Source organism: Megalobrama amblycephala, linkage group LG15 (assembly GCF_018812025.1).
Source record: "Megalobrama amblycephala isolate DHTTF-2021 linkage group LG15, ASM1881202v1, whole genome shotgun sequence".
Taxonomy (NCBI): Eukaryota; Metazoa; Chordata; class Actinopteri; order Cypriniformes; family Xenocyprididae; genus Megalobrama; species Megalobrama amblycephala.
The window spans coordinates 5,573,361-5,599,308 of record NC_063058.1 but is presented as its reverse complement, the minus strand read 5'-3'; the positions used below and the strand labels follow the sequence as shown (position 1 = coordinate 5,599,308).

Here is a 25,948-nt window from a genome sequence, read left to right as displayed (position 1 = left end):
ATAAAAATGTTTAAAAATGCTAGAGAAGTAAGGTAACACCAGTGGCAAAAAAGGGACATGCAGTCTTTAAATAAATGTACAAAAAAAAAAAAAAATCATTAAAACTGTCATTTATGTGTATTCATAAAGTCAAAGTGTAATATAATAATGTGGTCTAAGTTTAAAAGTTAGAAAAATAAATGGATTTTAAGACATTTTGTCATACCAAAAGTGGACGTTTCTGTAGAATGACCCTGTTGTAGTTGTTTAATTTTGTCACTTGTGTTTACTGTTTTCCAAAACAAGTGCATCACAGTGCAATATGTGTTTTAGTGAGTGAGAATGAATGTGTTTAGAGTTTTGCAAAAAAGAGTGCATAAGATTTGCAAACTTGTTTAAGGTTTTACAGAAAGACTGATTTATTCGATAAATTGGTGTAGTCCATTGAGCATTTGGTTCAGAGAATAAGAGTTTGGGGTTCAGAGAGTTTTTTGTTTTAGCAATTGTGAAAATCTAATCTTAATACAGTTTTTAACCAGTGGCCTTGTACCCAGGTGTTTGCCACTTCTTTTTATCTTCAAACAGTCTGACAAAAAATAAGAGGGGCGTGTTGCGCCTTGTGACGCGGTGCTGGTTTCTCTCAGGTCCTGTAAGCAAATGTAAAAGGCTTCCTACTAACACTCGACTTCTATTCTTCATCATCCTGTGATAGAGTTGTGTTAAACATGTCTGGAAGAGGCAAAGGCGGCAAAGGACTCGGAAAAGGAGGCGCCAAGCGTCACCGTAAAGTTCTGCGCGATAACATCCAGGGAATCACCAAACCCGCCATCCGTCGTCTCGCTCGCCGTGGCGGTGTCAAGCGCATCTCCGGTCTGATCTACGAGGAGACCCGCGGAGTGTTGAAGGTGTTTCTGGAGAACGTCATCCGCGATGCCGTCACCTACACCGAGCACGCCAAGAGAAAGACCGTGACCGCCATGGATGTTGTGTACGCGCTGAAGCGACAGGGACGCACTCTGTACGGCTTCGGAGGATAAACTTCTGAAATCAGGAACAACTACACCAACCCAACGGCTCTTTTAAGAGCCACCCACTCTATCATATAAAGAGTCGATGAAAATTACTTAATAAAACTCTTAGATTTTCAAGATCGAGAATAAACGTCATTAGTTTATAAATGACTTTGTATCAGTGCTTTTTGACTTTATTCTCTTAATATATAATCGACAGATGATATCCAAAATACAAATGGCTCACGATGCTATTTTGTTTAATTAAACAATGTTTAACGCTTTACGAATTAGGTGTTTTGCAAAAAAAAAAATGGATCAGAATGGGACCAAAGTTATCAGAATTGAAAATGCAGAAAACATTAATGAAACTGGTATTTGTTTTGCACAAATGAGCTTTTACTATCCCTGTTGAAATTAAGTAGTTTCATGAAACAATGAAATCCAGATCAAAAACTGCTTTTAAAGAGTGTCTGAGCATTAATTGTCTCTTTCCTCCAAAACTTCCTCAAGAGGGTTTCAAACTTATAAGATGGTTCACAAATATTTGTCTAGAATTGCTTATTTTCTCAAACTAATAATGAAAAGAGCGGAAAACGAAACAAAGGAAACAGAGTGTAGTTCAAACGTTGAGCGGTTGGCGGCGGCGCATGTGATTGGCCCTTATTCCGCTCGTGATGCTTTGAGTTGTCCAATGAAATACGAGTTTATGGGTTTGGCCTATTAAAAGAGTCAATCTGTATCTTCGTAAATTAGCATAGGGCGGTGAATAAATATCTCAGTGTCGCTTTTGATTTCACATTGCTTTGAGAAGTTTGTGTTCAAAAAGCATCATGCCTGAACCAGCAAAGTCCGCGCCTAAGAAGGGCTCCAAGAAGGCCGTTACGAAGACCGCCGGTAAGGGAGGAAAGAAGCGCAAGAGGTCCAGGAAGGAGAGTTACGCTATCTACGTCTACAAAGTCCTGAAGCAGGTTCATCCTGACACCGGCATCTCTTCCAAGGCGATGGGCATCATGAATTCTTTCGTCAACGACATCTTCGAGCGCATCGCCGGTGAGTCGTCTCGTCTCGCTCACTACAACAAACGCTCCACCATCACTTCTAGAGAGATCCAGACCGCCGTGCGTCTGCTGCTGCCCGGAGAGCTGGCCAAACACGCCGTGTCCGAGGGCACCAAGGCCGTCACCAAGTACACCAGCTCCAAGTAGAGATTCAACCGAGACTCTCAGCGACCCAAAGGCTCTTTTAAGAGCCACCTATTTTCTCACTAAAGAGCAAAGTTGTTTGTAGAATGTTGAAATCTAAATAATAATATCAAAAGATTGAATGAGAGAAAAATAAGTTTTCTATAGAAGATGACCCAGTTAAAGGGATTAGGAGTAACGTTAGACTTTTCGGTGTTGGACAAATTATTCATATTTAAATACAATTATGAAACCTTGATTTTTAGTCCTTTAATATTAATTTCCAAATTTTGTACAGTTCTGTTAAAACACTTCAAAACTTGAGCTCATTAGCGACAGTTGCTACATCATGAGAAATCTACAAATTAATTAGAATCACGTTTACTTACAAAGTATGTTATATATGGTTTACTGTAGGCAGGAGCATTTGAGTTGAATTCTTATTTTAATAGTTTGCGCTAATAAAACATTTTAGTGAAATTCACTTGCCAGGAGGGAATTTTTACAATGAAGTCTGATAATCTTTCCACTTTTGGATTAAATAAAAGCATTTCAAAATAAACTTCATAGTTAAACAGTAAAGCACACTAGTGTGAATAATTATATAGAATATTTTGGCATGCCAAAATTACGTTTATTAAATAATGTTTTTTTTAGTTCCTGTTGTGTTTATGTAAACTGTAAAAAAAATATTGCCCTAGTTTTACAAGAAAAAAAAGAGGCAACTATTTGCATCAGTATATTCTAAGTATTTTGAATTCATCTAATTTGTGTTTGACCAAATAGCCTTTTCATGTCACACTTAAAGTCCCCCTGTAGTAAAACTCATGTTTGATCACCAAAATGACATATTTAAAAAAAATTCAAGTCAAAAAAAATTCTTCATAACTTAAAGGTGCTCTAAGCGATCCTGGGAATAACTTCCTGTTGACGTTCGAAGTGTTGTCAAACAAAACAGAGGTTAGCTAGACCCTCCCTCCTCCTCCTCCCCCTCCCCTCCATGCTTCCTGAAACAGTCATGAATGCACACATTTAAAATTATTCTTGCCGGTTATTGGCTGGAGCATGTTTATTATGTTTCGTGGTCCAGGCTGCACCAGGTAGTTTTTGTTGCCGTTTTTGGAGCTTGTGGCGACTACAGAGACCACATTTTTTTTACAGTGTGTTCAGGGGACAGGCAGCTAGCGGATAGTGAGGAGATGTTTGCTGCCGTATGTGACAAAAAATGTTTTGGCCTAAAAACGCATGACATCACTTAGAGCAGCTTTAAAATAGCTTGACTCTACACCCTAGCCTGATTTAATATACAAGGATCAATGAATATGCAAATTAGCCCCGCCTCCAATCGCCCGCAGCTGTTCAGAGAGTATAGGCTATGCATATATATATATATATATATATATATATATATATATATATATATATATATATATATATATATATATATATAGTAACACATATGTATAGTAAATGCACATCCTTGAATGAGCACGGATTTCCAGTGTATTTACTTGAACTTATCAGGTAGGTTAATATCTATGGTTTGATCCATTCCAGAGGCGGCCAAAATCAGAATTTATAATAGACTGAAAGTCACCTAATAGCTCTATCAGAACTTGGCTTGCGAGGACACACTGACTGACATATGCACATGAATCATGGTCACACGCTCAAAGCAATATTGTTTTAGCTATGTTTTAGTATTAAAATATTTCTAAGGACAAAAACATGAACTTTATTGGCTTTACTTCAAGTCAGCTGTCACTTTACTTTGTCGCGAGCCCCTATGCGCTCGCACACTTGGCACAGCCCTTGTGACAGTTCTGTCATTCATTAATATGAATTAATATAATTAGCCTTTTGCTTGACTACGTTATCAAACAGCTAATAATGTGTTGCTAATGTTACAGAAACCATGTTCCTGTTCTTCATCTCAGAGTCAGACAGCTGCCTTCTAACAATCAGTATCCTTACAAACGCTTTGAACAACTCAGAACGTTAGTGGAGAAAGGCTTATAGTTCATCATAATATTGTAATAGACTCGCTATATTGCTAAATCTACACAATTGTTCATATCAACAGAAAATTTACCGGGATAACCTGGCTTCTCTCGAGACTTTCCTGCTTCAGAGCAGTCATAGTGATATGCTAAAGCCTGCCGGCATGTTGTTGTGATTGGTTACAAGGTAGTCTGTGATGTCACAAACACCCACGATTTCAAACTGCGGGTTTTTGGTTTACTGCAGTTTCAAACATAAAATACTCAGCAATGGTGCTGACTTATGAATTTGCACATGGTTTGTCTTAAAGCATATTAAAAACACTACATAGATAAACAACATTAAAAACTTGATTTTCACCACAGGGGGTCTTTAAATAATTTAAAGTCAGTTTTCCTCATAAAAACAACTCAAATACTTTGTGTAGCAGAAACATAATTCACCTGAGTCAGCGCCAATATATTTATAATAATTTCAGTAAACACATTTTAATGTAATTTAACAATACTGCTATTAACAGTTGGTCATTGAATAAAGCATTTCGTATGATGCACTGTGCTACTGTTGTCATAACGTCAGGCTCCACTCATCACCACGACAGTAGTCTCACATAGCCAGATCTTCAGACTGATGGCAGAAGGTCTAAACTAGTGTTGCCAGATTGTAAATGTCCAAGTATCATACCAGAAGCTCAAAAGTATCGTATTTGGAATTTATGAAATTATCGTACACAAGTTTTTAGTATAGATAAATAACTAAATTAATAACTGATGATTTTTACAACGGAATGAATCAAAACTTACTTAAGCTGGACAATGACGCTATTTTAGCTGCTGTGCAGCCAAAATTATGTTCCCTCTATCTTTGTAAAGCTCCTTTGACACAATCTGCAGTACAGAAAGCGCTACATAAATAAAAGGTGACTTGACAAGTTAAACGTACAGAATACAGCTATCTAGACCAATACATTTTTGACGTGACCTGCATATTACCACAATAGATAAATAACTAGGTGTGCCTTAGTGGGAAACAACTGACCTAAAAGCTCTGCGGCAGGAATGTTAACTTGTGCTCGTGAGAGAGAGTCATTCTCCACGATGATTGATTGAGAAGATATGGAAGAGATGCCTAACAACGTTCACATTCTCCACAGCTAGATCAATGAATATAGGAGCCCTTACAATGACCATCATTTGAAGTGTCACAAAATTCTGAAATTATCATACATTATGGGATTTTTTTTCACTATTGATTGTACATTGTACAGAGGTCAAAATTATCGTACAAATACGATAATTATCATACGTCTGGCAACACTGGGTCTGGACTCTATGCAGCTTTTATTGACCAAGGACCGCCCAAGTGGACGTTTGACTGACATGTAAAGCAACCAATAACAGGTTGTTTTGTTCTGTGTCATGTTTAGGGGTGTGAAAATGTAAAGTCGATGTCCCTACAATAACTGACCGGCATGCATCTAATAAATGATTAATTCAAGAATGGTATGCAAGTTTACTGCAACAATGGAGCCGCGTACTTCACATACTTTTTGAAAATCCAGTGTTTAGCGCTCATTGTCACAGTTGTAAACATGATGGCATTCATCTTCCACAAGGGTGTTTGGTGTCACTGCATTCGTTTCCAGGCGGACTGTTAAAGAATGTAGACAACGCTGTTATAAAATATATAATATATATATATAAAATTACCCTAAAATATGAAATTGCTAAATTGAACAAATGCTAGATATATGTTGCAATATAAAAAAAAAGAACACGTGAAAAGGGTTTATTGCATCAGCCAAATCCAGCAGTAAATTTTTTTAGTAAATATTACTTAAATAGTATGTTGGAAATACACGTTTACAAAGCCTTGTCTTGATTACTCAGGATAAGATGTGCGATATACACTGTTCAAAAATATTAAAGGAAAACTTTTAATCAGAGAACAGCATCAAGTCAGTTAAACTCCTAGGATATTGATCTGGTCAGTTAAGTAGCAGAGGCGGTTGTTAATCATTTTCAGCTGCTTTAGTGTTAATGAAATTAACAACAGGTGCACTAGATGGGCAACAATGAGATGACCCCCAAAACAGGAATGGTTTTATAGGTGGAGGCCACTGACACTATTTTCCCTACTCATCTTTTCTGACTGTTTTTCAGTAGTTTCGCATTTAGCTAGGGTCAGTGTCACTACTGGTAGCATGAGGCGATACCTGGACCCTATAGAGGTTGCACAGGCAGTCCAACTCCTCCAGGATGGCACATCAATGCGTGCCATTACCAGAAGGTTCTCAAGAGCATGTCTCAAGAGCATGGAGGAGATTCCAGGAGACAGGCAGTTACTCTAGGAGAGCTGGACAGGGCCGTAGAAGGTCCTTAACCCATCAGCAGGACTGGTATTTGCTCCTTTGTGCAAGGAGGAACAGGATGATCACTGCCAGAGCGCTACAAAATGACCTCCAGCAGAAACAGACTTTATGAGGGTGGCCTGAGGGCCCGAGGTCCTCTAGTGGGCCCTGTGCTCACTGCCCAGCACTGTGGAGCTTGTTAGGAGCATGCCTCGACGTTGTCAGGCATGCATACAAGCATGTGGGTGCCATACAAACTACCGAGTACCATTTTGTGTTGTTGCAATGAAATTTCAGCAAAATGGACTAGCCTGCTGCATCATGTTTTCACTTTGATTTTCGGGGTGTCTTTGAATTCAGTCCTCTGTAGGTTGATGATTTTCAAGCAGTCCCAGTCCATATCAGTATAGATATCCAGCATGATATTTTTCCACATTGAGATCTTGATGTGTTTTCAAAGTGTTCCTTTTAATTTTGTAGTCCTTAAATGGAGAATTCTGCAAAAGAAAATATGTCCCTTTGCATTAAACTGAGCATTGTAACTTTGCAGATGTTGTTTATGCTCAAACAGCAACATTACACACTAACTAAAGTTAAAAAAGTGTAATCATAATCAACCACCCCTTTAAATAATGTTCTTAGTCTTTCCTATGACGGGCAGCCCAGAGAGAAGTCGCACATTTACATTGAGTGAAATGTTTAATAAAATCATAGCCTTTTGAAGTTAAATACTCATGATTCCTGTTTTTCCATTTCCGCCTATTTTAAGACCACTTAAAACAATTAAGACTTCTGTTATACCATTTTGGTCTAAATTTGATCAAACTGAATTTAAGACTTTAGGGGCCAAATTTACTAAGCTTGTGTCAGCGCAAAACCTCTTTTGGCATTAAAAAAAACTACTGTCAGGATTTACTAAAGGCACGCAGTGAAAAATTAGTGCTGAAGAGGCATGGACAGGGTTGTTTTTGCAGCTGACCTTGTTGCACTTGTAGGAGTTTCCCTTTCAGATGCAAAATTTATGGGAGGAGAATATTTAAATGAATCATGCAAGATGATTTACTAAAGTCTAGTTAATTTACTGGTATGTGCGCCATTATGTAGTGCCCAAAACCAGATGCTAATTTGTGCTGCTCTTGGTAGATTATGTTGGTCATTATGGAAATGATCTGGCTGTGGCTGTGTTCTTTCATTTTCTTGTCATCAGTAGATCACGTGCAACTAAGTTGTAAATCTGGCCTCAAGGACCTGCAGAAAACCTGTAATATTGAACAAACTCAAACTCAAAAGTGATTTGTGAACCAACCTGTCCTGAACCAGACATGTGATGTATCAAAACATTTTTTGAGAGTAGTAGTGGCAACTGTTATAAAAAACAAACAAACAAACAAACAAACAAAAAACCGGGTGTGTTCACACTTTTTCAGGATTAGTTTGGTTAAAATAAACTCTGGTGTGATATCTCTGTTAGTGTGGTTTATATCAGTTAGTGTGAACGCTGCCATCCAAACCCTGGTGCACACCAAACAAGCAGACCGACATCGATGAAAGGACAGGACTCAGTCCACTTCTAGTGATGTGTCGTTCTTGAACGATTCGTTCATTTTGAACCAATCTTTAATGTGACTCGGGAAGAACAAGTCGTCTCGGGGGGTGATTCGTTCAGTCACGCATGCGCAATATTCTATAGGTTCTGTACTGTAGTAGTTCACCGATTTCAGTCAATGCAGTCTGAGCCGGAAAGAGAATTGATTAGTTCATTTTATGAGTCTTTTGGGTTTTTGAGTCGTTCCTTGAAGCCGCCTTTCCACTGCACACGACATTCGCATCCGATTGTCGCATTTTGCCACCTAGCTGTAGTGGCATGGAACTTTGAAATTGGTCGTGAAGCAACCATTACCCTCGATCGGCTTATTCACCATGGTAAACTGAAGGATTTTAATGAATGTAACGTTAATGCATGTATGAGTATATCCATACAAAGCAAATGACCCTCAATACATCTAAAATAAAAACATAGATTTTACAGAGCTAATTAACGTAAAAATTGATTTAATAATCATAAAATATATTTTTTTAACATAATTATTAATAACCACCATTTTACAGAAATAGTGTTTACAGAATAACATTTAAGTGTTAAAAATATTGGTAATTCTAACTTCATGCTTATAGTTTTTATTAGAATACATCATATCCGGTCGGCCAGTCGCATACAGTCTAACCGCAGAAGTTCAAATATTTCAACACATCCATATGGGTCTGTCGTGATTAGGAACGACTCAAAAACCTGAAAGACTCATGAAATGAACTAATCAATTCTCTTTCCGGCTCAGAGTGCATTGGTTTAGCGTATGGGTCTGTCACATGATTAAGGAATGACTTAAAACCAAAGACTTGTCAGACAAGAGGTGAGGTGAGCTTATCATAAACTGAAGACCCAGGTAAAGAATTAATTAATCTTTTCTGTATCTTATAGCATTGTAGTTTTGTATTGTTTATAGTGTGATCAACGTTTGCATAAGTATGTGTTGGGGAAGTAACACATAACATTTTAATTACATTTTGCTAAAATGAACGAAATGACTCGAAAAAAGATTTGTTCATTTTGCTGAACGAGACTCAAAAGTCTGAGTCGGTAAAATGATCTGAACTTCCCATCACTATCCACTTCCCAATTACATCTGGTCTATGTTGCATTCCAACCCGTTCTTACTACTTACTTAGAAGGGCCTTTTGTAAATGAACGGAGGAGACAGAAAGCTGCAAAGGCAAATATTTGCAATGGTATGTACGTGTTGGTTTTAGCAGTGCCCCTCTTGGACAGTCGGACGTCCCACACATGTCAGAAAGTTTATTTTAATTCCATTGAATTATTTTAAATGATTACAAATTGGGCCTAAATGTTCCAATGATACCTGATGTCTCTCCACACCTCATAACCTACCTCTGTTTGCAAGAGTGGAAATTATAATTTGACTTGGCACATGACATCAGATATTCGATTATTTTTGTCATAATCAGTTACACTGCTGACAATGTTATGCTTGCATGAGATGTTATTTTTTTTAAATAAATAAATAAATATAGCTTGCTATTAAAGACATACTTTTAATAATGCAATGCCCACATATCAGTGAACTTATTACATAAATGCATTTAACATTTAATTATGCAACACTCTTTACAGAAGGAAATCCTAGTTATGTATAAATTGACAACTTGAATGTAATGTAATAAAATACCTTCCATTCTGTCTTGCAGGATTACTTGCAGATTACTTAGTTCTTCTTTTTAAGATCTCCACAATATTAAACTTAAGAGCCAACCCTCACACGAGCTACTAGCGAGTCGCTGCGAATCTGGCAGTGATCAGTCCTTCCCAGGTAAAGTTTCTAGATATTTAAATCAGTATTTACTCATCAAATGCTCTCCTGAATGGTATGGTAAATTAACTTATTTATATCAAAATTTGTATGTTTTCAGAACAATGGTAATTGCATAGACTAAGTACAGACTTTCTTGTTTTGAAATAATATTTGGTGGAAATCAAGTGTAATGTAAATCATTACCACTAGATGTAACAGTCATAAGTATTTACAAACATAATCTTTTTTTTTTTTCAAAAAAAAAAAAAAAAAACGTCGTGCAGTTTTCATTAGTAGTAGGAAGAGTATTGTTGTAAGTTTTGATGCTTAACTTGTGTCAAAGATGTCAGTAAAGATATATTTCACAGACTGGTTTCAAAGACCAGGCTGTCTCGGACTAAAATGCATGTTTGAGATATTTTAACTGAAAGCAACTTGTACTGACATACCTTAGATTAGAGAATGCGAACCGACGTCATGCCTCGTTGCATGCCGGGGCGCCGCCGCCGTTTTGACAATGGCCTTTTCTCAAAACCAAGTTCGCAAACTTCGGACTCGCATTCTTGGTAGTTGGGACTTGGCAAGTCCGACTCAGGAGAACGAACTCCCGTGGACGGGAGAACACAAGTCCAGTGATTCTGCAAATGGAACAGCAGCGTTCTTGATAACGTCACTCAGCTCGCTCTGGCTTCTCCGGTTATCTCTTTATGTATGTTTTAGCCAACAATAAAACTAAATTTGTTATAAAACACCACTCTGACACTTTTCGTTTTATTTAAAAAACAAACAAAAACATATTAATAGTCTCAGGCAACGAGTGATTGATTATCTGCAATGTCTGCATATATTTATAACAAAACGAAATATTAAACAACCCTTCCTCTTTTCGTATATATTTCAAAAATATTAAATGTAATACTATTTGTGCATACTCTGATTAACTTCACTGTAATAAAATGAAATAGGCTACATAAAACAAAACCATGTCTCTATTTGTTTTATGTCAGTTTTAATGATCAATAATAGGCATTATAAAAGGTAAGTATATACAATAAGAAATAAAGCAAACTCAGTCAAGGGTACAAAATCAGCGCTTTAGTAGGATACAAAAGTTAAATAGCCATATATAAAGTTATGAAACGTCACGTTGGCCTCAGCCAAAACGGAGCCAGCGGCAAACGTCAGAAGGACTAGCCGAGGTAAGGCTGCTCTCAGATCAAATTGTCAGAAAGGCGCTATTTTTATCAATAAACCACAAATTTGAGCTTTAAACCAGCACATTCTTGCCTGAAAAACTCTTAAAACTACATATCATGACATAATAACAGTAATATGTTTAAATTATGCGGGTTTTCTCCTTTACTATTGACGCTTGCTGGTTAGTGCGAGATGCATTCTGGGATACCTGGCTGTCTCAAGTCTGCACAAGTCACCTCTCGATGCATCCTCGATAAAAGAGGCGGATCAAGAACACATCCGGGGATTTGAACTGAACTTGGCTAGATGCGAACTTTGAATTGGAACAGTACTTGGACAGCGACTGATGACGTTTCACAAGTCCACAAGAACACAAGTACAGACAAGTACGCATATTGAGAAACGACCAATGAGGGTGCTTCTCAATATCCCTCCTCGTCTCCTCGCTCCTCCGTCCTCCATCCTATGACCCGGAAAACGATCGAGCTCAGCCATCTTGAAGGACATATCAATTCTCTAATTGCACCGCGAGGAGGCGAGGATCGAGGAGTGAGGAGGCTTCCTGAGGAGTCATGAGCGAGGATACACCGGTGCATCCTTTGCGGAAGTCTTTCTCGTCGAGAAACCTGACGCAGGCATAAATTCTCCTCCCCCTTCATATCTGTCACAATAATTTAAATGTATGCTTTACTTTTACAGTTTAAATAAACTTTATACCTCATATATTTCAACGGGGCATCTTGCTTTATTAATATTTATTATCATTTTTTAAATAACCAAACTTTAACAACATGTGGATAGATTCCTCGAGTGCAACTGATGACGCTTTGAAGTGACGCTAAAGAGAGCGAGGATATATCATTTCACTTGATTCAATTCCTCCATCCTCGCATCTTTTCCTTGCGTCCTTCCCTCGCATCCTGAAGGGGTGGAGCTAAGACGCGAGGAAAGGAAGCGAGGAAAGGAAACGAGGATGCACAAATAAGAATTGAGAAGTACCCTGAGTGATGGGCAAATGAAGCCTCATGAAGCACTGTGGCTTTCCCCTCATTTCGGGAAAAAGATTCAAGTGCTTCGAGCTTCGAGTGTCGAAAACAACGCCATCTGGTGTTTAGTAAAAAATAAAACAGCCAAAAAACCTCTGAAAGAAGCTTCGTCGGACAAAGCGAGCAGCAGCTACCACATTTCATTGATAGTTTCATGTTACGTGCTCAAATAAAAGCCTAACAGTGGGTGTGTTGTGTGTGCTGAATTTCTCTCTGTGATAAAATTAATTTACCCATTAAACTGTGGCATTTAATGCCAGTATGAATATCAATATGATGTAATAGAAGAATAATGTAGCCTACACATATCCTATGAATTGCATATGGGATTTGTTTTTTTTTTTTTCCTGAAATAACTGATATTCTTCAAATTACTTATATGACTGTGTATTTAAAAATGTAATTGAATAAGTCTGAATGAAAACCTATACTAGTAAAGTAAGATCTTGGGGTTTGAACACTCCGACACTCAAAGTGAATCGACAGAAAGTGAGGCTTCCTCAGCATTTTGTCACCCCTTTTGTCACCTCGCGTACCCCCCAGTTTGGGAACCACTGCTTTAATAGATATGTACAGAATTTTGTGTTTGTCTTGGTGCATTAAGCCACATGAAGCGTTTTTCTTGTTTAGCATTTTTGAATGTCCCCGTTCAAGTTCTGCTAATTCACGAGCGGAGGAGTGAGAGTCAGACTCGCAAAAGGTAATAATGTTAATTATTAAACCAAACAACATCAAAACTTTCAAAAACACTTAGCAATGTGATTCTTTTATTGAGTGATAAGCAGTGGGTTAAATCAGTGCTATTACTAAAAGATTTGCCATCCGGCATCTTCACGTCATCTCCTTGACATCTCCTTGACCTGCTTCCCTTGATGACATTTATAAAATCTTAAATGTCTTATTGAACTAAGGCCTAATCCAGGCAGCTGCCTTAATCTAAGATCTGTCTGTGAAACCGTTAAAGACTTAATGAGCTATTTATTTTTTAAACATGTTTACACTTAAACATTTTTACATTCTGGACTAAATCATACCCTCGATATTAACTGAAAATGTCCTGATTCTTTATTATTGTTTGGTAACATTTACAATAAGGTTCCATTTGTTAACATTAGCTAATTATTTAGTAAACATGAACAATAGGCCTACTTTAAAGCATTTGTTAAAGGATTAGTTCACTTTCAAATGAAAATTTCCTGATAATTTACTCACCCCCATGCCATCCAATATGGTCTTTCTTTCTTTGGTCGAAAAGAAATGAAGGTTTTTGATGAAAACATTCTAGGATTTTTCTCCATATAGTGGACTTTGGTTGAAGGTCAAATTACAGTTTCATTGCAGCTTCAAAGCGTCTCGATCCCAGACGAGACATAAGGGTCTTATCTACATAACCATCAACCATTTTCAGCTCTTGATGAATACAGTGGAAGGATCCATGGGAGCTGAATGCAATGACGACTGGAGGTGAACGGGGTGGAAGAGGGTTGCGTTGATTTGCCTGAAATGACAACTGACAGCAGCTAAGGAACAGCTTTAAACTTTAACAACTATGACATGTTTGGCTCAAGAGGGTTGAGACGAAAATATAATTGGTTTAAGAAGTAAAATGCCCACAGTCAGCTGACAAGTTTGGAGTGGAAAGAGAGTGAGAGTGTGGGAGAGAGCATGTATGAAGAATAGTATGAAGATGGTCACTTATTGTTGAACCATACTCACTATTGTTGAATCATTCAAGCTTCATAATTCTCAAACAAGCCTTTCTTAAGAGTGGACTGTGAGGTTAAGTTAACTTGAAAAGCAGGGACAACAGAACACAAAATCAAGTTATGACTGATTGGCTTCATCCCTCTGTCTCCTCTCCACCAATAAGCTGCGGGGCAATATGGCTGCCGTCTCATCATCCAGGTGGATGCTGCATATTGGTGGTGGTTGAGGAGTTTCCCCCTTCCATGTAAAGCAACAGACCAACAGAAAAAACAGAGATTCTAATTTTTGGACCCAAAACTTCCTCACGTAATAACCTAGAATACTGTCTAACACTTGATGGCTGCTCTGTTAAGTCTTTGTCATCACTTAGGAACCTGGGTGTGCTCTTTGATACCAATCTTTCATTTGAGGGCCATGTTACTAGCATCTGTAAAACCGCATTCTTCCATCTTAAAAATATATCTAAACTACGACATATGCTCTCAATGAAAAATGCAGAACAGTTAGTTCATGCGTTCATGACATCAAGGCAAGATTACTGTAACGCTCTACTGGGTGGTTGTTCTGCTCGCTTGATAAATAAACTACAGCTCGTCCAAAATGCAGCAGCTAGAGTTCTTACTAGAACTAGGAAGTATGACCATATTAGCCCAGTTCTGTCAACACTGCATTGGCTTCCTGTTAAACATCGCATAGATTTTAAAATCTTGCTAATTACTTACAAAGCACTAAATGGTTTAGCTCCCCAGTACCTGAGCAAGCTCTTAAAGCATTATAGTCCTTCACGTCTATTGCGATCTCAGAATTCAGGCCAGCTGAAAATACCTAGAATATCAAAATCAACTGCAGGCGGTAGATCCTTCTCCTATTTGGCACCTAAACTCTGGAACAATCTTCCTAGCATTGTTCGGGAAGCAGACACACTCTGTCAGTTTAAATCTAGACTAAAAACGCATCTGGCATACACATAACACATTATCAATTTGTATTTTCAAATCCGTTAAAGGATTATTAGGCTGCATAAATTAGGTCAGCCGGAACCGGGAACGGATCCGGGCCGTATCCAGGTGAGATTGAGGACCTGCGCCCTGACACGACCACAATGCAGCCCTGAAGTATCAGCAGAGATTGAGTCAACTAGATCATTCATCGTGAAGGCCTTATCAACACGACAACCAGTGGCACAGTTCCTCAACAACCGTCCATACCGGCGTGATGAATACGATCCTCAACTGGATGGAACTGAAATAAATACTTTTATTTGCAATGTTGCGATCCTATCGGACTTATGATAGCAACCTGAATCATAACAAAGCACTGTTCGCCAGAGGAGGACTGGCCCCCCGACTAAGCCTGGTTTCTCCCAAGGTTTGTTTCTCTATTTTAACACCTATTTGCCACTTGTTTATATACCATGACCCACAAACGTTCCCCCATTGCATTATTTTACTTTTATATAAAGTAGTTTAATGTACTGTCACTGAAGCTCTGCATACTTTTCTTTCTCACAGTAAAATGGCTATTCCTTAATAATAAACTAAAAAAAAGGGTTAGTTAATCCAAAAATTTAAATTCTGTCTTAATTTAGGCCTACTTACTTCTGTTGTTCTCATATGGCACACATGAACATACATTTGAACTTCCATGTTTATTACAGTATGTACATCAATAAGTTTATCATATAAAGCTATTGTGTCTCTTCAGAAGACTTGGATTTTGCCATTTAAAGAATTAGTTCACTTTCAAATAAAAATTTCCTGATAATTTACTCACCCCCCGTGTCATCCAAGATGTCCATGTCCTTCTTTCTTCAGTCGAAAATAAATTAAGGTTTTTGATGTAATCAACTTATGAAAAAAAAAAAAAAAAAAATGGAACTGGTGCAGTGTAAGTTGAATAGGGAAGGTGTAGGACATACAGCCGTAAGCTTTTTGAAGAATATGGAAGGCGGTCTGGCGGAAGCACTTGCGGCAAACATTTGTGTTTATAAAGCATATACTTTTTTTTTTTTTTAGAAAATGACCAATCGTTTCACTAGATAAGACCCTTATTCCTCGTCTGGTATTATTTGTCAAATGGTCAAGACTGTAATTTTGACCTTCAACCGTTTGGGCTCCATTGAAGTCCACTATATTGAGAAAAATCCTGGAATGGTTCTTCAAAAACCTTCATTTCTTTTTGACTGAAGAAAGAAGGACATGGACATCTTGGATGATATGGGGGTGAGTAAAGTATCAGGGAATTTTTATTTGAAAGTGAACTAATCCTTTAACTCTCTTTCTACCCTGTCCATGCAGTCCCTGCTCTGAAAAATACTACCACACCCATGTGTCAAAATTAAATTTTTAATGATAATACTAATAATTGACTGAATTCTTAAGCACATATGTAGTGTCATTTTTAGTCAATATCAAACATGTTTTGTTAAATGATACCCGTAATGTAATGCCGTCTGAGGGCTCAAAGGTCACACACATTCAGTGGAGGTCTCCTACCTTGCCTAGATTCCCTGAATCTTTTCACAATATATACGGTAGATGGTAAAAGACCTGAAAACTTTGCAATTTTGCATTTGATGAATTAGATTTTTTTTTTTTTTTTTGGAAAATTCTCTCATGAAATTTGACACAAAGTGTGAGCCATGACCCATGTTTACTTGCAAAGACTGAGCCTTTGGTGGATTTTCCTTTTATCCCTAAACACCCAAAGTTCTGTTTACTTACTTTTGCCACAAAATGAAGATCAAACTAAAATAAATGTCTTTTTTGTTTTTAATAAAATAGTCAGTCAGAAATCTGACTGTCTGGTAATATTAGCAAAGTTAACAGGGACAGTTTCTGAAAGGTGAATCAACATTGAGCTTCAGTAATTGGGTAATTTGTATTTTTAAGACAAATTAAAAATGAATTATTGGATACTAAAACCTCATGTCACTGATGTTCTCAAAATATCACTAACCAGCCAAACAAAGTTGAAAACCCTGATACTGTTAGTTCATTAATAAAATAACTCTATCATTGTTCAATCAGTTTTGAGGGCAAAATTATATTTAAGTTCAGCAGTGTCCAGAGTAGATGTAGTTTTAGGCCGCAAACTTTTCTCAGTTTTGGTTCAGGGTAAAAGAGAGATGGTGAATGTTTGGTTTTACGTGTGAGGCACAAAATATCCACAAAAAATGACCTGTGCTATATTATTTACATTTCATTTTATCTGATTAATTTATCCAAAGCGACTTACAAATTAGGAATACAGTCTTCAGGAGGCAATGACAACATATGTTGCAATGCAAAGTTTCAAACATTGTCCAGTAAAGTACAAGCTAGAACAAGGAGAGAAATACATAGTGATACAAATACGTTGTATTTTAAGGATAATTTTAATAAGGAGAAACAAATATGACAATTTACATTTTCATTTAGTAATATGGTGTAAATCAGCTTATGAAAACGTATTTAACAAATTATATTAATACTTTAGCGATGACACATTATTATTATTATTATTATCTGCTGAGCGAAGATGAGGGCCAGACAGGAGAGTCACAAACAGACTCGGATCTTCCGGATGATGTTCGTGTGCTTCAAGCTGCCCAAAACAACAGCTGTATGAAAGCCTCTTCACGCCCCTCACTAATGCTGATTTCATTAAAGTTGCATTCAGACTGTTTTCTGAACACACAGCGGACGCGTTCAGGCTTTTATCAACTTTTCCATTAAAACTATCCATCAAATGTACACGCGGCTTTTCCCTGTGGCTGATGCTCGACTTGGATTTGGTCTGACGGAGGCAAAAGAAACATTTCCTCTTCGCGTATTTTAGTCTCCAGTGAAAGTTCAGAACCTCTGCTCGGTGCTCACTTTGTTTTTACTGCGACAAACTATTTTACCGCTTCAGTTTTGTCCCAAATGTAAGAGAAGAAAACACAATCGTGAGGGGCTCGTGGAGGCGCACAGACACCGAGCAGGGCGGGTTGAGTCTATAAGGTTCTCATGTGTTATTTAAGAGCGCAGCGGCGCTCGAGCGCTGTTCATTGCTGAAACCAGACAGCGTTTGAAAGACTGTAGATCTGATCCGAAAGAGAGAGATGGCAGAAACTGCTCCAGCCCCGGCTGCTGCCGCCCCGGCCAAAGCGCCCAAGAAGAAGTCTGCTGCGAAAGCCAAGAAAGCAGGTCCAGGCGTCGGTGAGCTCATCGTCAAAGCTGTGTCTGCATCCAAGGAGAGGAGCGGCGTGTCCCTCGCCGCCCTGAAGAAAGCTATCGCCGCCAGCGGCTACGACGTGGAGAAGAACAACTCCCGCGTCAAGATCGCCATCAAGAGCCTGGTGACTAAAGGCACCTTGGTGCAGGTCAAAGGGACCGGCGCTTCGGGCTCATTCAAGCTCAACAAGCAGAAAGCCGAGACCAAGAAGAAGCCGGCCAAGAAAGCGGCTCCTAAAGCGAAGAAGCCCGCGGCCAAGAAACCCGCTGCTGCCAAAAAGCCCAAGAGCGCAGCGGCAAAGAAGCCCGCCGTGAAGAAGTCACCCAAGAAGGCCAAGAAACCCGCCGCCACAGCCGCTAAGAAGGCGACGAAGAGCCCCAAGAAGGCAAAGAAACCAGCAGCCGCTAAGAAAGCAGCCAAGAGCCCCAAAAAGGCCAAGGCGGCTAAACCTAAGGCGGCAAAGCCTAAAGCCGCCAAGCCTAAAAAGGCAGCGCCCAAAAAGAAATAAAGTCTTTACTGTTTTTCCTCAACGGCTCTTTTAAGAGCCACCCACTACCTCTGAATAAAGAGCAAAACTCTGATGTTAATTATTTGACCTGCTATTTTAATAGTTATGGAAGTAAATAATTGTAAATGTTTAAAATGTGTTAACATGCGTGTTCCTGGCGCAGTATTTAAATCACAAAAAGCAGAGGGACATTTTACAGTGATTAACGTGAGAAAACACTTAACATGGCTTCATACTTAGTAGTTTCAAAAACCTAATTCAGTATACACCTGCAAGTGGACGAACCCTGAGATAATAATAATGGTGGGCCTTGTTTACCCTTCCAGGTGGATGTGAAAAAAAAGCTTGTTTCACAGAAAAGGCTAGTTAGATTAAAATGTATGTTTGAGCTTTTCTAATTGAAAGTAACTTGTACTGACATGTCTTATAATCTGTCAGCGCCATGCACACCAGTAATGTTTTTTTTTCTCTCTCTCCAGTGAACGTTTATAAATGATTCTTATTTGAACTAAGGCCCAATCCAGCTTTAGTCTAACTCTTGTCTGTGAAACCGGTCCTTAATCTTGGCAAAGTAAATTATTTGTAAAGCTTGTTAAAATGTTTTTTCACCACTTTAGTTCAACTGACATTGTTTTACACATGCTGACTGTCTATTTAGAAATGCCGTAAACTACAATAGAGGTTATAAATATTTATTTATCTTAATAACCTTAAATTATTAAGCTTACTTTATTGAGGTTTACTGTTTACCCAGCTCTACCTAGCTTTTACCCAAAACTGATCACCAAAAGGGGGTGGGGTTTGGAAATATGTGTGTTGGAGGGAAGTTCAGTGATTGGCTTGAAATCTTCACAGACTGTCAACCAATGAGCGACAAGAACGTTCGCTTAAAGGCAGGACCTCGACACTCAGTTCTTCATTCTTTCAGCGTCGTTTGAAAAAGCAGTTGTAATTACAAGTAACAATGAGTGGCAGAGGCAAAACCGGAGGTAAAGCAAGAGCCAAGGCTAAGACTCGCTCATCCAGGGCAGGACTGCAGTTCCCCGTCGGCCGTGTTCACAGACTTCTTCGCAAAGGCAACTACGCCGAGCGCGTCGGTGCTGGTGCTCCTGTTTATCTGGCGGCTGTGCTCGAGTATCTTACCGCTGAGATCCTGGAGTTGGCAGGAAATGCCGCTCGGGACAACAAGAAGACCCGCATCATCCCCCGTCATCTGCAGCTGGCGGTGCGCAACGACGAAGAGTTGAACAAACTTCTGGGCGGAGTGACCATCGCTCAGGGCGGTGTGCTGCCCAACATCCAGGCTGTGCTACTGCCCAAGAAGACCGAGAAACCCGCCAAATCCAAATAAGCGGTTTCAGTCTGTTTTCTTGAAACCCAAAGGCTCTTTTAAGAGCCACCCATTTTATCTGATAGAGAGCGGTTTAACACCATAAATCCTTAACTTAAAAAAAAAAAAAAAAAAAAAAAAAAAAAAAAGCTATATTAAGAAACGACCTATCGAAACAATTATTTGTATGAATGTTCGGTTTATAAATACAATAGTAGCAAGAACAAAGTGTTATTAATGCATGAAAATCGCGTAACTTTGATACAGATTGTTTTTTTTTTTTTTTTGTAGTGCTTTTATACAGATGATATGATTTTGAGATCATCACAATCTTTAGGAATAAGATGAATATTTCATATTAAATCATAATAAATACAGCAATATAAGTATAACGCCACCGGGTGTTACACTGATGAGCAAAACAGAACAAAGCACATTGAGCGGGAAACCCTCTGCTTGTTTGAAAAGATGTAATGACACCATAAACCCAGTCAGTGGGTTGACTTTACGAAATAATAATAAATATAAAAAAACAAAACATTAAATGACTCATAAAAAACATTACTTCGATAATTGCTCTGTATGGACATTTACAAATACAATATCAGGACCAAGTGTTTTGAACGCGTGATAGTCACATAACTTGTTTGTTTGATAGAGATCGTTTTTTGGGGGGCTCGAGTGTTTTGTTTTGTTGTAGTGCTTTTATACAAATGATGTGATTTTGTTCAAATCCGAGATATGTACAACCACTAAGAATAAGGTGAATATTTTAGAAAAAATAAATAAAGCAATGTGAGTATTAAGAGTCTGGGTGTGTTACACTGTTTGAGTAAACAGAACTAAGTACGTTGAGCGGGAAACCCTCTGCTTGTTTGAAAAAGAGGAAACGCGCAGTCATTGGCTAGGATTCATAAGCACACGTCACAGGTCAGCCAATCACAAGCCTCGGCACCCTCCCGACACTGTGAGCTCATGGCCGCGCAATGCTTTAAAAGCAGGCGTGTAACACAGAGCAGTATTTCCAGCGCAAGGAGAACAGAGAGAAGTTCACTGCAGCAATGGCAAGAACCAAGCAGACCGCTCGTAAATCCACCGGTGGCAAAGCCCCGAGGAAGCAGCTCGCTACCAAAGCCGCCCGTAAGAGCGCTCCGGCCACCGGTGGCGTCAAGAAGCCCCATCGTTACAGGCCCGGTACCGTGGCTCTCCGAGAGATCCGCCGTTATCAGAAGTCCACCGAGCTGCTGATCCGCAAACTGCCCTTCCAACGGCTGGTCCGAGAAATCGCTCAGGACTTCAAGACGGATCTGCGCTTCCAGAGTTCCGCTGTCATGGCCCTGCAGGAGGCCAGCGAGGCTTATTTGGTCGGTCTGTTTGAGGACACCAACCTGTGCGCCATCCACGCCAAGAGGGTCACCATCATGCCCAAAGACATTCAGCTGGCCCGCCGTATCCGCGGAGAGCGCGCCTAAACCCGCATCAGCCACATCAAACCCCAAAGGCTCTTTTAAGAGCCACCAAAATTACACTGAACGAGGGAATTTCCAGTTTAACGACTGAGTCCAAAGTTGTGTTAACATTATGGATCTTTTTCTACATCGTAAATTGCCAGTACTATTGAGTATTAATAATAGTAAGAAAAAAAAAAAAATGTAGATGAATCCTTTTGTATTTGTTTTATTGTGTCTTGAAGGAATACAGAGAATTATTTAAATACACTGTATTTGTATAAAGCATAAATAAGTGTAGAGTTACAACTTCTCAGTTTTTCACAATTGCGACGGCATTTCTTGAAACCTTCACCCATTTTCTCACAGCATTTAACACAAACCAAATCTTTAAACTTACATTCACGAAACCCCTGACTCTTCTGTCAAAATCAAACAATCGCTTCAAAATCATTTCACCCATGTCAAAATCAAACAATGCTTTCAGATCAAACACACATCAGTCAATACATAAACACTAAAGATCATTCATTAGACTACATAAACATCATCTTCTTCAATCTAGAGCATCTAGTTACAGAAAAAAAAGTGTTGTATACAGTAAACAAATTTTGTAATTATGTAAAAAAAAAAAAAAAACAGTAATTGCAACCAAGGTGAATATATTGTACACCGTATGTAGTCAAAGTATAGTATTGTATTGAATATTGAATGTCTGTATAGCACTTGCATACTGTAAAAATACTGTAGTTCAAATGCAAAAGCCCAAAAGGTCAAAGAAAACTGTAAATGAAAAGTGTTACAGTACACTCAAAAAAGTTGTGCAACTGCAAAATTCATTCTGCATCACATCTTTGTGTTGGGTCCAGGACTTTGTCCACAGCACAGGCAATGACGGGTGTGCCGATCCAGCCTTGACAACACTCCCCACATCATCCTCTTCCTCATCTTGTTTCCATCCATTGCCTGTAACATCATTCAATGCACCTGTGCACTCTGAGCTGGCTTATATTTCCCACAGCTGGTTTGATCACATCATTTTCGAGCCGTTGTTTGTAAACAATGACAACTGTGTTGTAGTTGTTTAATTTTGCCACATGTGTTTACTGTTTTCCAACACGTGCATCACGGTGTGATATGTGTTTTAGTGGGTCACAATATGATTAGTGTTTTGCAAAAGAGTGCCTTAAAGGATTAGTTCACTTTCAAATAAAATTTTCTTGATAATTTACTCACCCCCATGTCATCCAAGATGTTCATGTCTTTCTTTCGTCAGTCGAAAAGAAATTAAGGTTTTTGATGAAAACATTCCTGGATTATTCTCCTTATAGTGGACTTCAATGGCCTCCAAACGGTTGAAGGTCAAAATTACAGTTTCAGTGCAGCTTCAAAGAGCTTTAAATGATACCAGACGAGGAAAAAGAGTCCTATCTAGCAAAACGATCTGTCATTTTAGAAAATAATGTAAATGCATACGCTTTATATAAACAAATAATCACCTTCCAAGTGGTTCCCGCCAAAACCGCACTTTCATATTCTTCAAAAACCTTACGCTGTATGTCCTACGCCTTCCCTATTCTACTTACGAAAAAAATGGATCTGGCGCTGCGTTCGTTCTGTAAGTTGAATATCAGGGGTGTGACGAGATCTCGTGTCACGAGATCTCGCAAGACTAAATGTGACGAGATTTCTTGTCGAGGTGAAAAGTAGTCTCGTGATGTTGCCATGACAGAGTGTTAGGATGATTAGGAAAGAATATGCCATCGCTTCGTTTACATTACGCCTCCACTGTCCTTTTGCTCTGTGTTTAAATAAAAAACATTGAATTCAGTTGGATAACGGTCGCCGACGCTCCATATTTACAGAGTATGCGCAAAAGTTAAAGTAAATGCTAGCACATATTCAAACGCAATTTCAATACCCCGCATTTTGAAAGCAGCTCCCTGATGAATACAGATATCTCTCAATATGAAAGCCATTTTAGGCTGGGCAGTGTAGTTGCAACCATCTCTTAGCTCTGTATCAAAGAAAATATTGAGAGAGTGAATATTGAGAAAGTGCGATTATGGTTGCACTTATTTTAAAGTGTTACCATAAAAATGAATAACAGTTTTCTGTTTTTTCTTTTTCTTATTAAGCACAAACAGTAAGGTTTTGTTAACATTAGTTAATGCACTGTGAACTATCATGAACTAACAATGAATGACTATTTTTATTAACTAACATAAACAAAGATGAATAAATACTGTAGCAAAGTTATTGCTCATTATTAGTTGATGTTGGTTAATACATTAATGTTAATAAATGAGACCTTATTGTAAAGTGTTACCATTTTTATTTATACTGTTTTTATTTCTATGATCAGTTTGTGGAAAGGAGTTCAGTTAGGAGGTCAAAGGTTGTAGAAGCTCATAAATCATGTACAGTAAGGTCTGAAGAGACTGAAATCATACAGGAGAGAAGTCAGTCAGTAGAGTTAGTAGCAAAACCTTTTACAGTACTTGAGTATTGTTGTCTTTTACTGCATATGATAATTCAGACTCAGAAAGTAGAACTGAATGACATTCATTATAAGATGATTAGTTAAAACATTTCAAATACACCTGCAGAATATTTTTTTCTAGTTATGTATTTCGCCATTGAAGATTTCTTAAAAATAGTATGTACAAATCTTGTCTCGTCTCTAGAACTCAATCTCGAGTCTCGTCTCGTGAGCTACCTGTGTCTTTACACCACTATTGAATATATATATATATATATATATATATATATATATATGTGTGTATATTTCATCAAAAACCTTAATTTCTTTTCGGCTGAAGAAAGAAAGACATCTTGGATGACATGGGGGTGAGTAAATTATCAGGAAAATTTTATTTGAAAGTGAACTAATTCTTTAACGTTTTTTTTAAACTAGTGACCTTCTACCCAGGTTTTTGCCACTTCTTTTTATCTTCAAATAGTCTGGCAAAAACAAACAAACAAACATGCAGTTGGGTACTATCCAACTCTTTTGAATAAGCTCGTCCACAGTTTTTATCAAATCTTCTAGCTACTGCCTAATAGCGACATGGTCTGTTCTGAAAATTTTTGTTATTATTATTCTATTTTACTATTATGCAGGTGCAAAAGTGAGACCTACAGTGTAAATCACAGAGTCCTGAAATCATTTATATTCTGCAAACATATCTTATCTAATAAATATACTATACTGTCAATCTAGACCAGCACATTTCATTGTCATTCAGTACCTCTGTAGATTATATGACGATCTTATAATAATGAATCTTAAGTTGATTTTTAATATTAAACAAAGCACAGGCCTCGTTAGATCAGTGTTAGGGTGAAATCACAGTGTTTTGTGCTCGAACTATATTGAGGGGAGGGGCGTGTTGCGCCTTGTGACGCGGTGCTGGTTTCTCTCAGGTCCTGTAAGCAAATGCAAAAGGCCTCCTAGTAGCACTCCTTGTCTATCATTCTTTATCATCGCTTGATAGAGTTGTGTTGAACGTGTCTGGAAGAGGCAAAGGTGGTAAAGGACTTGGAAAAGGAGGCGCCAAGCGTCACCGTAAAGTTCTGCGCGATAACATCCAGGGAATCACCAAACCCGCCATCCGTCGTCTCGCTTGCCGTGGCGGTGTCAAGCGCATCTCCGGTCTGATCTACGAGGAGACCCGCGGAGTGTTGAAGGTGTTTCTGGAGAACGTCATCCGCGATGCCGTCACCTACACCGAGCACGCCAAGAGAAAGACCGTGACCGCCATGGATGTTGTGTACGCGCTGAAGCGACAGGGACGCACTCTGTACGGCTTCGGAGGTTAAACTTCTTCGTTGTACTGAATGGACCCAACGGCTCTTTTAAGAGCCACCCACTCTCTCACATAAAGAGTCAAATAAAAATCAATAAAACTTTCTGAGTCGACAATAAACACCACTAAAAAGTTTATAAACACAGTTTCACAGTTATGAATCGGGACTACCAATATAGTGACATGATACCCAGAACATATTGGTTTAAGTGACGCAAGAAGATCTTTTATACAAATCAAACATGAATTATTGATTCATGAATCAATAAAGTCTGAGGAAAAAAGGGTGTCTGACCGTTAATGGTCTCTTTTCTCCAACACTGGCCCAGGTGAAAAAAAGTAACTTAGTTCTATAATGTACTAGAAGTGCTCTATTTTCGTTAACTAATTTTGTATTTAATATATTAAAGAAATCTTAAGAACATCCAAGTGTACTCAACTGTGAGACACCATGAACTATGAACTAAAATGTGCTTTTAATATACTATCTCTGTATTTAAAAAAATATATATGGTTACCACTTATAGTAGACTTGAACTCATAGTGTACTTCAAGTGGTAACTAAATACATTTTTTAAATACAGAGATAGTGACAAAAGAAAAGCGCTAAAGGAGAATATTTATTACATTAAGCATCAAAATTAGTGCGCGAAAATAGAGCACTTTAAGTACATTATAGAAGTGTACTTTTTCACCTGTGATCCCTCAATGTGTTCACAATATTCGTCTAGAACCGCTTATTTTCTCAAACTAATAATAATAAAAACAGCGGGAAAGAAACAAAGGACACAGTCAGGGTGTAGTTCAAACATTG

The 25,948-nt window shown here is 38.4% G+C and overlaps 5 protein-coding genes across 5 annotated transcripts in view; all 5 read left to right on the top strand.

Moving 5' to 3' along the window:
- The window catches only part of bmb (brambleberry), a 130,808-nt gene that overhangs the window by 58,736 nt on the left and 46,124 nt on the right, over nt 1–25,948 (top strand). The gene's annotated exons all lie outside the window — the stretch shown is intronic.
- LOC125246659 lies at nt 669–25,191 on the top strand. Its single transcript, XM_048157635.1, has 4 exons — nt 669–997; nt 13,279–13,296; nt 20,920–21,267; nt 24,823–25,191. Exons 1-4 carry the CDS (start codon nt 705–707, stop codon nt 25,145–25,147), a joined length of 984 nt encoding a protein of 327 aa, XP_048013592.1. The 5' UTR covers nt 669–704; the 3' UTR covers nt 25,148–25,191.
- Nucleotides 1,755–2,276, top strand: LOC125246635 (histone H2B). The gene has a single exon (XM_048157614.1). It carries the CDS (start codon nt 1,823–1,825, stop codon nt 2,195–2,197), a length of 375 nt encoding a protein of 124 aa, XP_048013571.1. The 5' UTR covers nt 1,755–1,822; the 3' UTR covers nt 2,198–2,276.
- On the top strand, nt 17,741–18,626 carry LOC125246588 (histone H1-like). The gene has a single exon (XM_048157563.1). The coding sequence runs from the start codon at nt 17,927–17,929 to the stop codon at nt 18,545–18,547; it is 621 nt and encodes a 206-aa protein (XP_048013520.1). The 5' UTR covers nt 17,741–17,926; the 3' UTR covers nt 18,548–18,626.
- LOC125246616 (histone H2A-like) lies at nt 19,465–20,000 on the top strand. The gene has a single exon (XM_048157593.1). It carries the CDS (start codon nt 19,512–19,514, stop codon nt 19,896–19,898), a length of 387 nt encoding a protein of 128 aa, XP_048013550.1. The 5' UTR covers nt 19,465–19,511; the 3' UTR covers nt 19,899–20,000.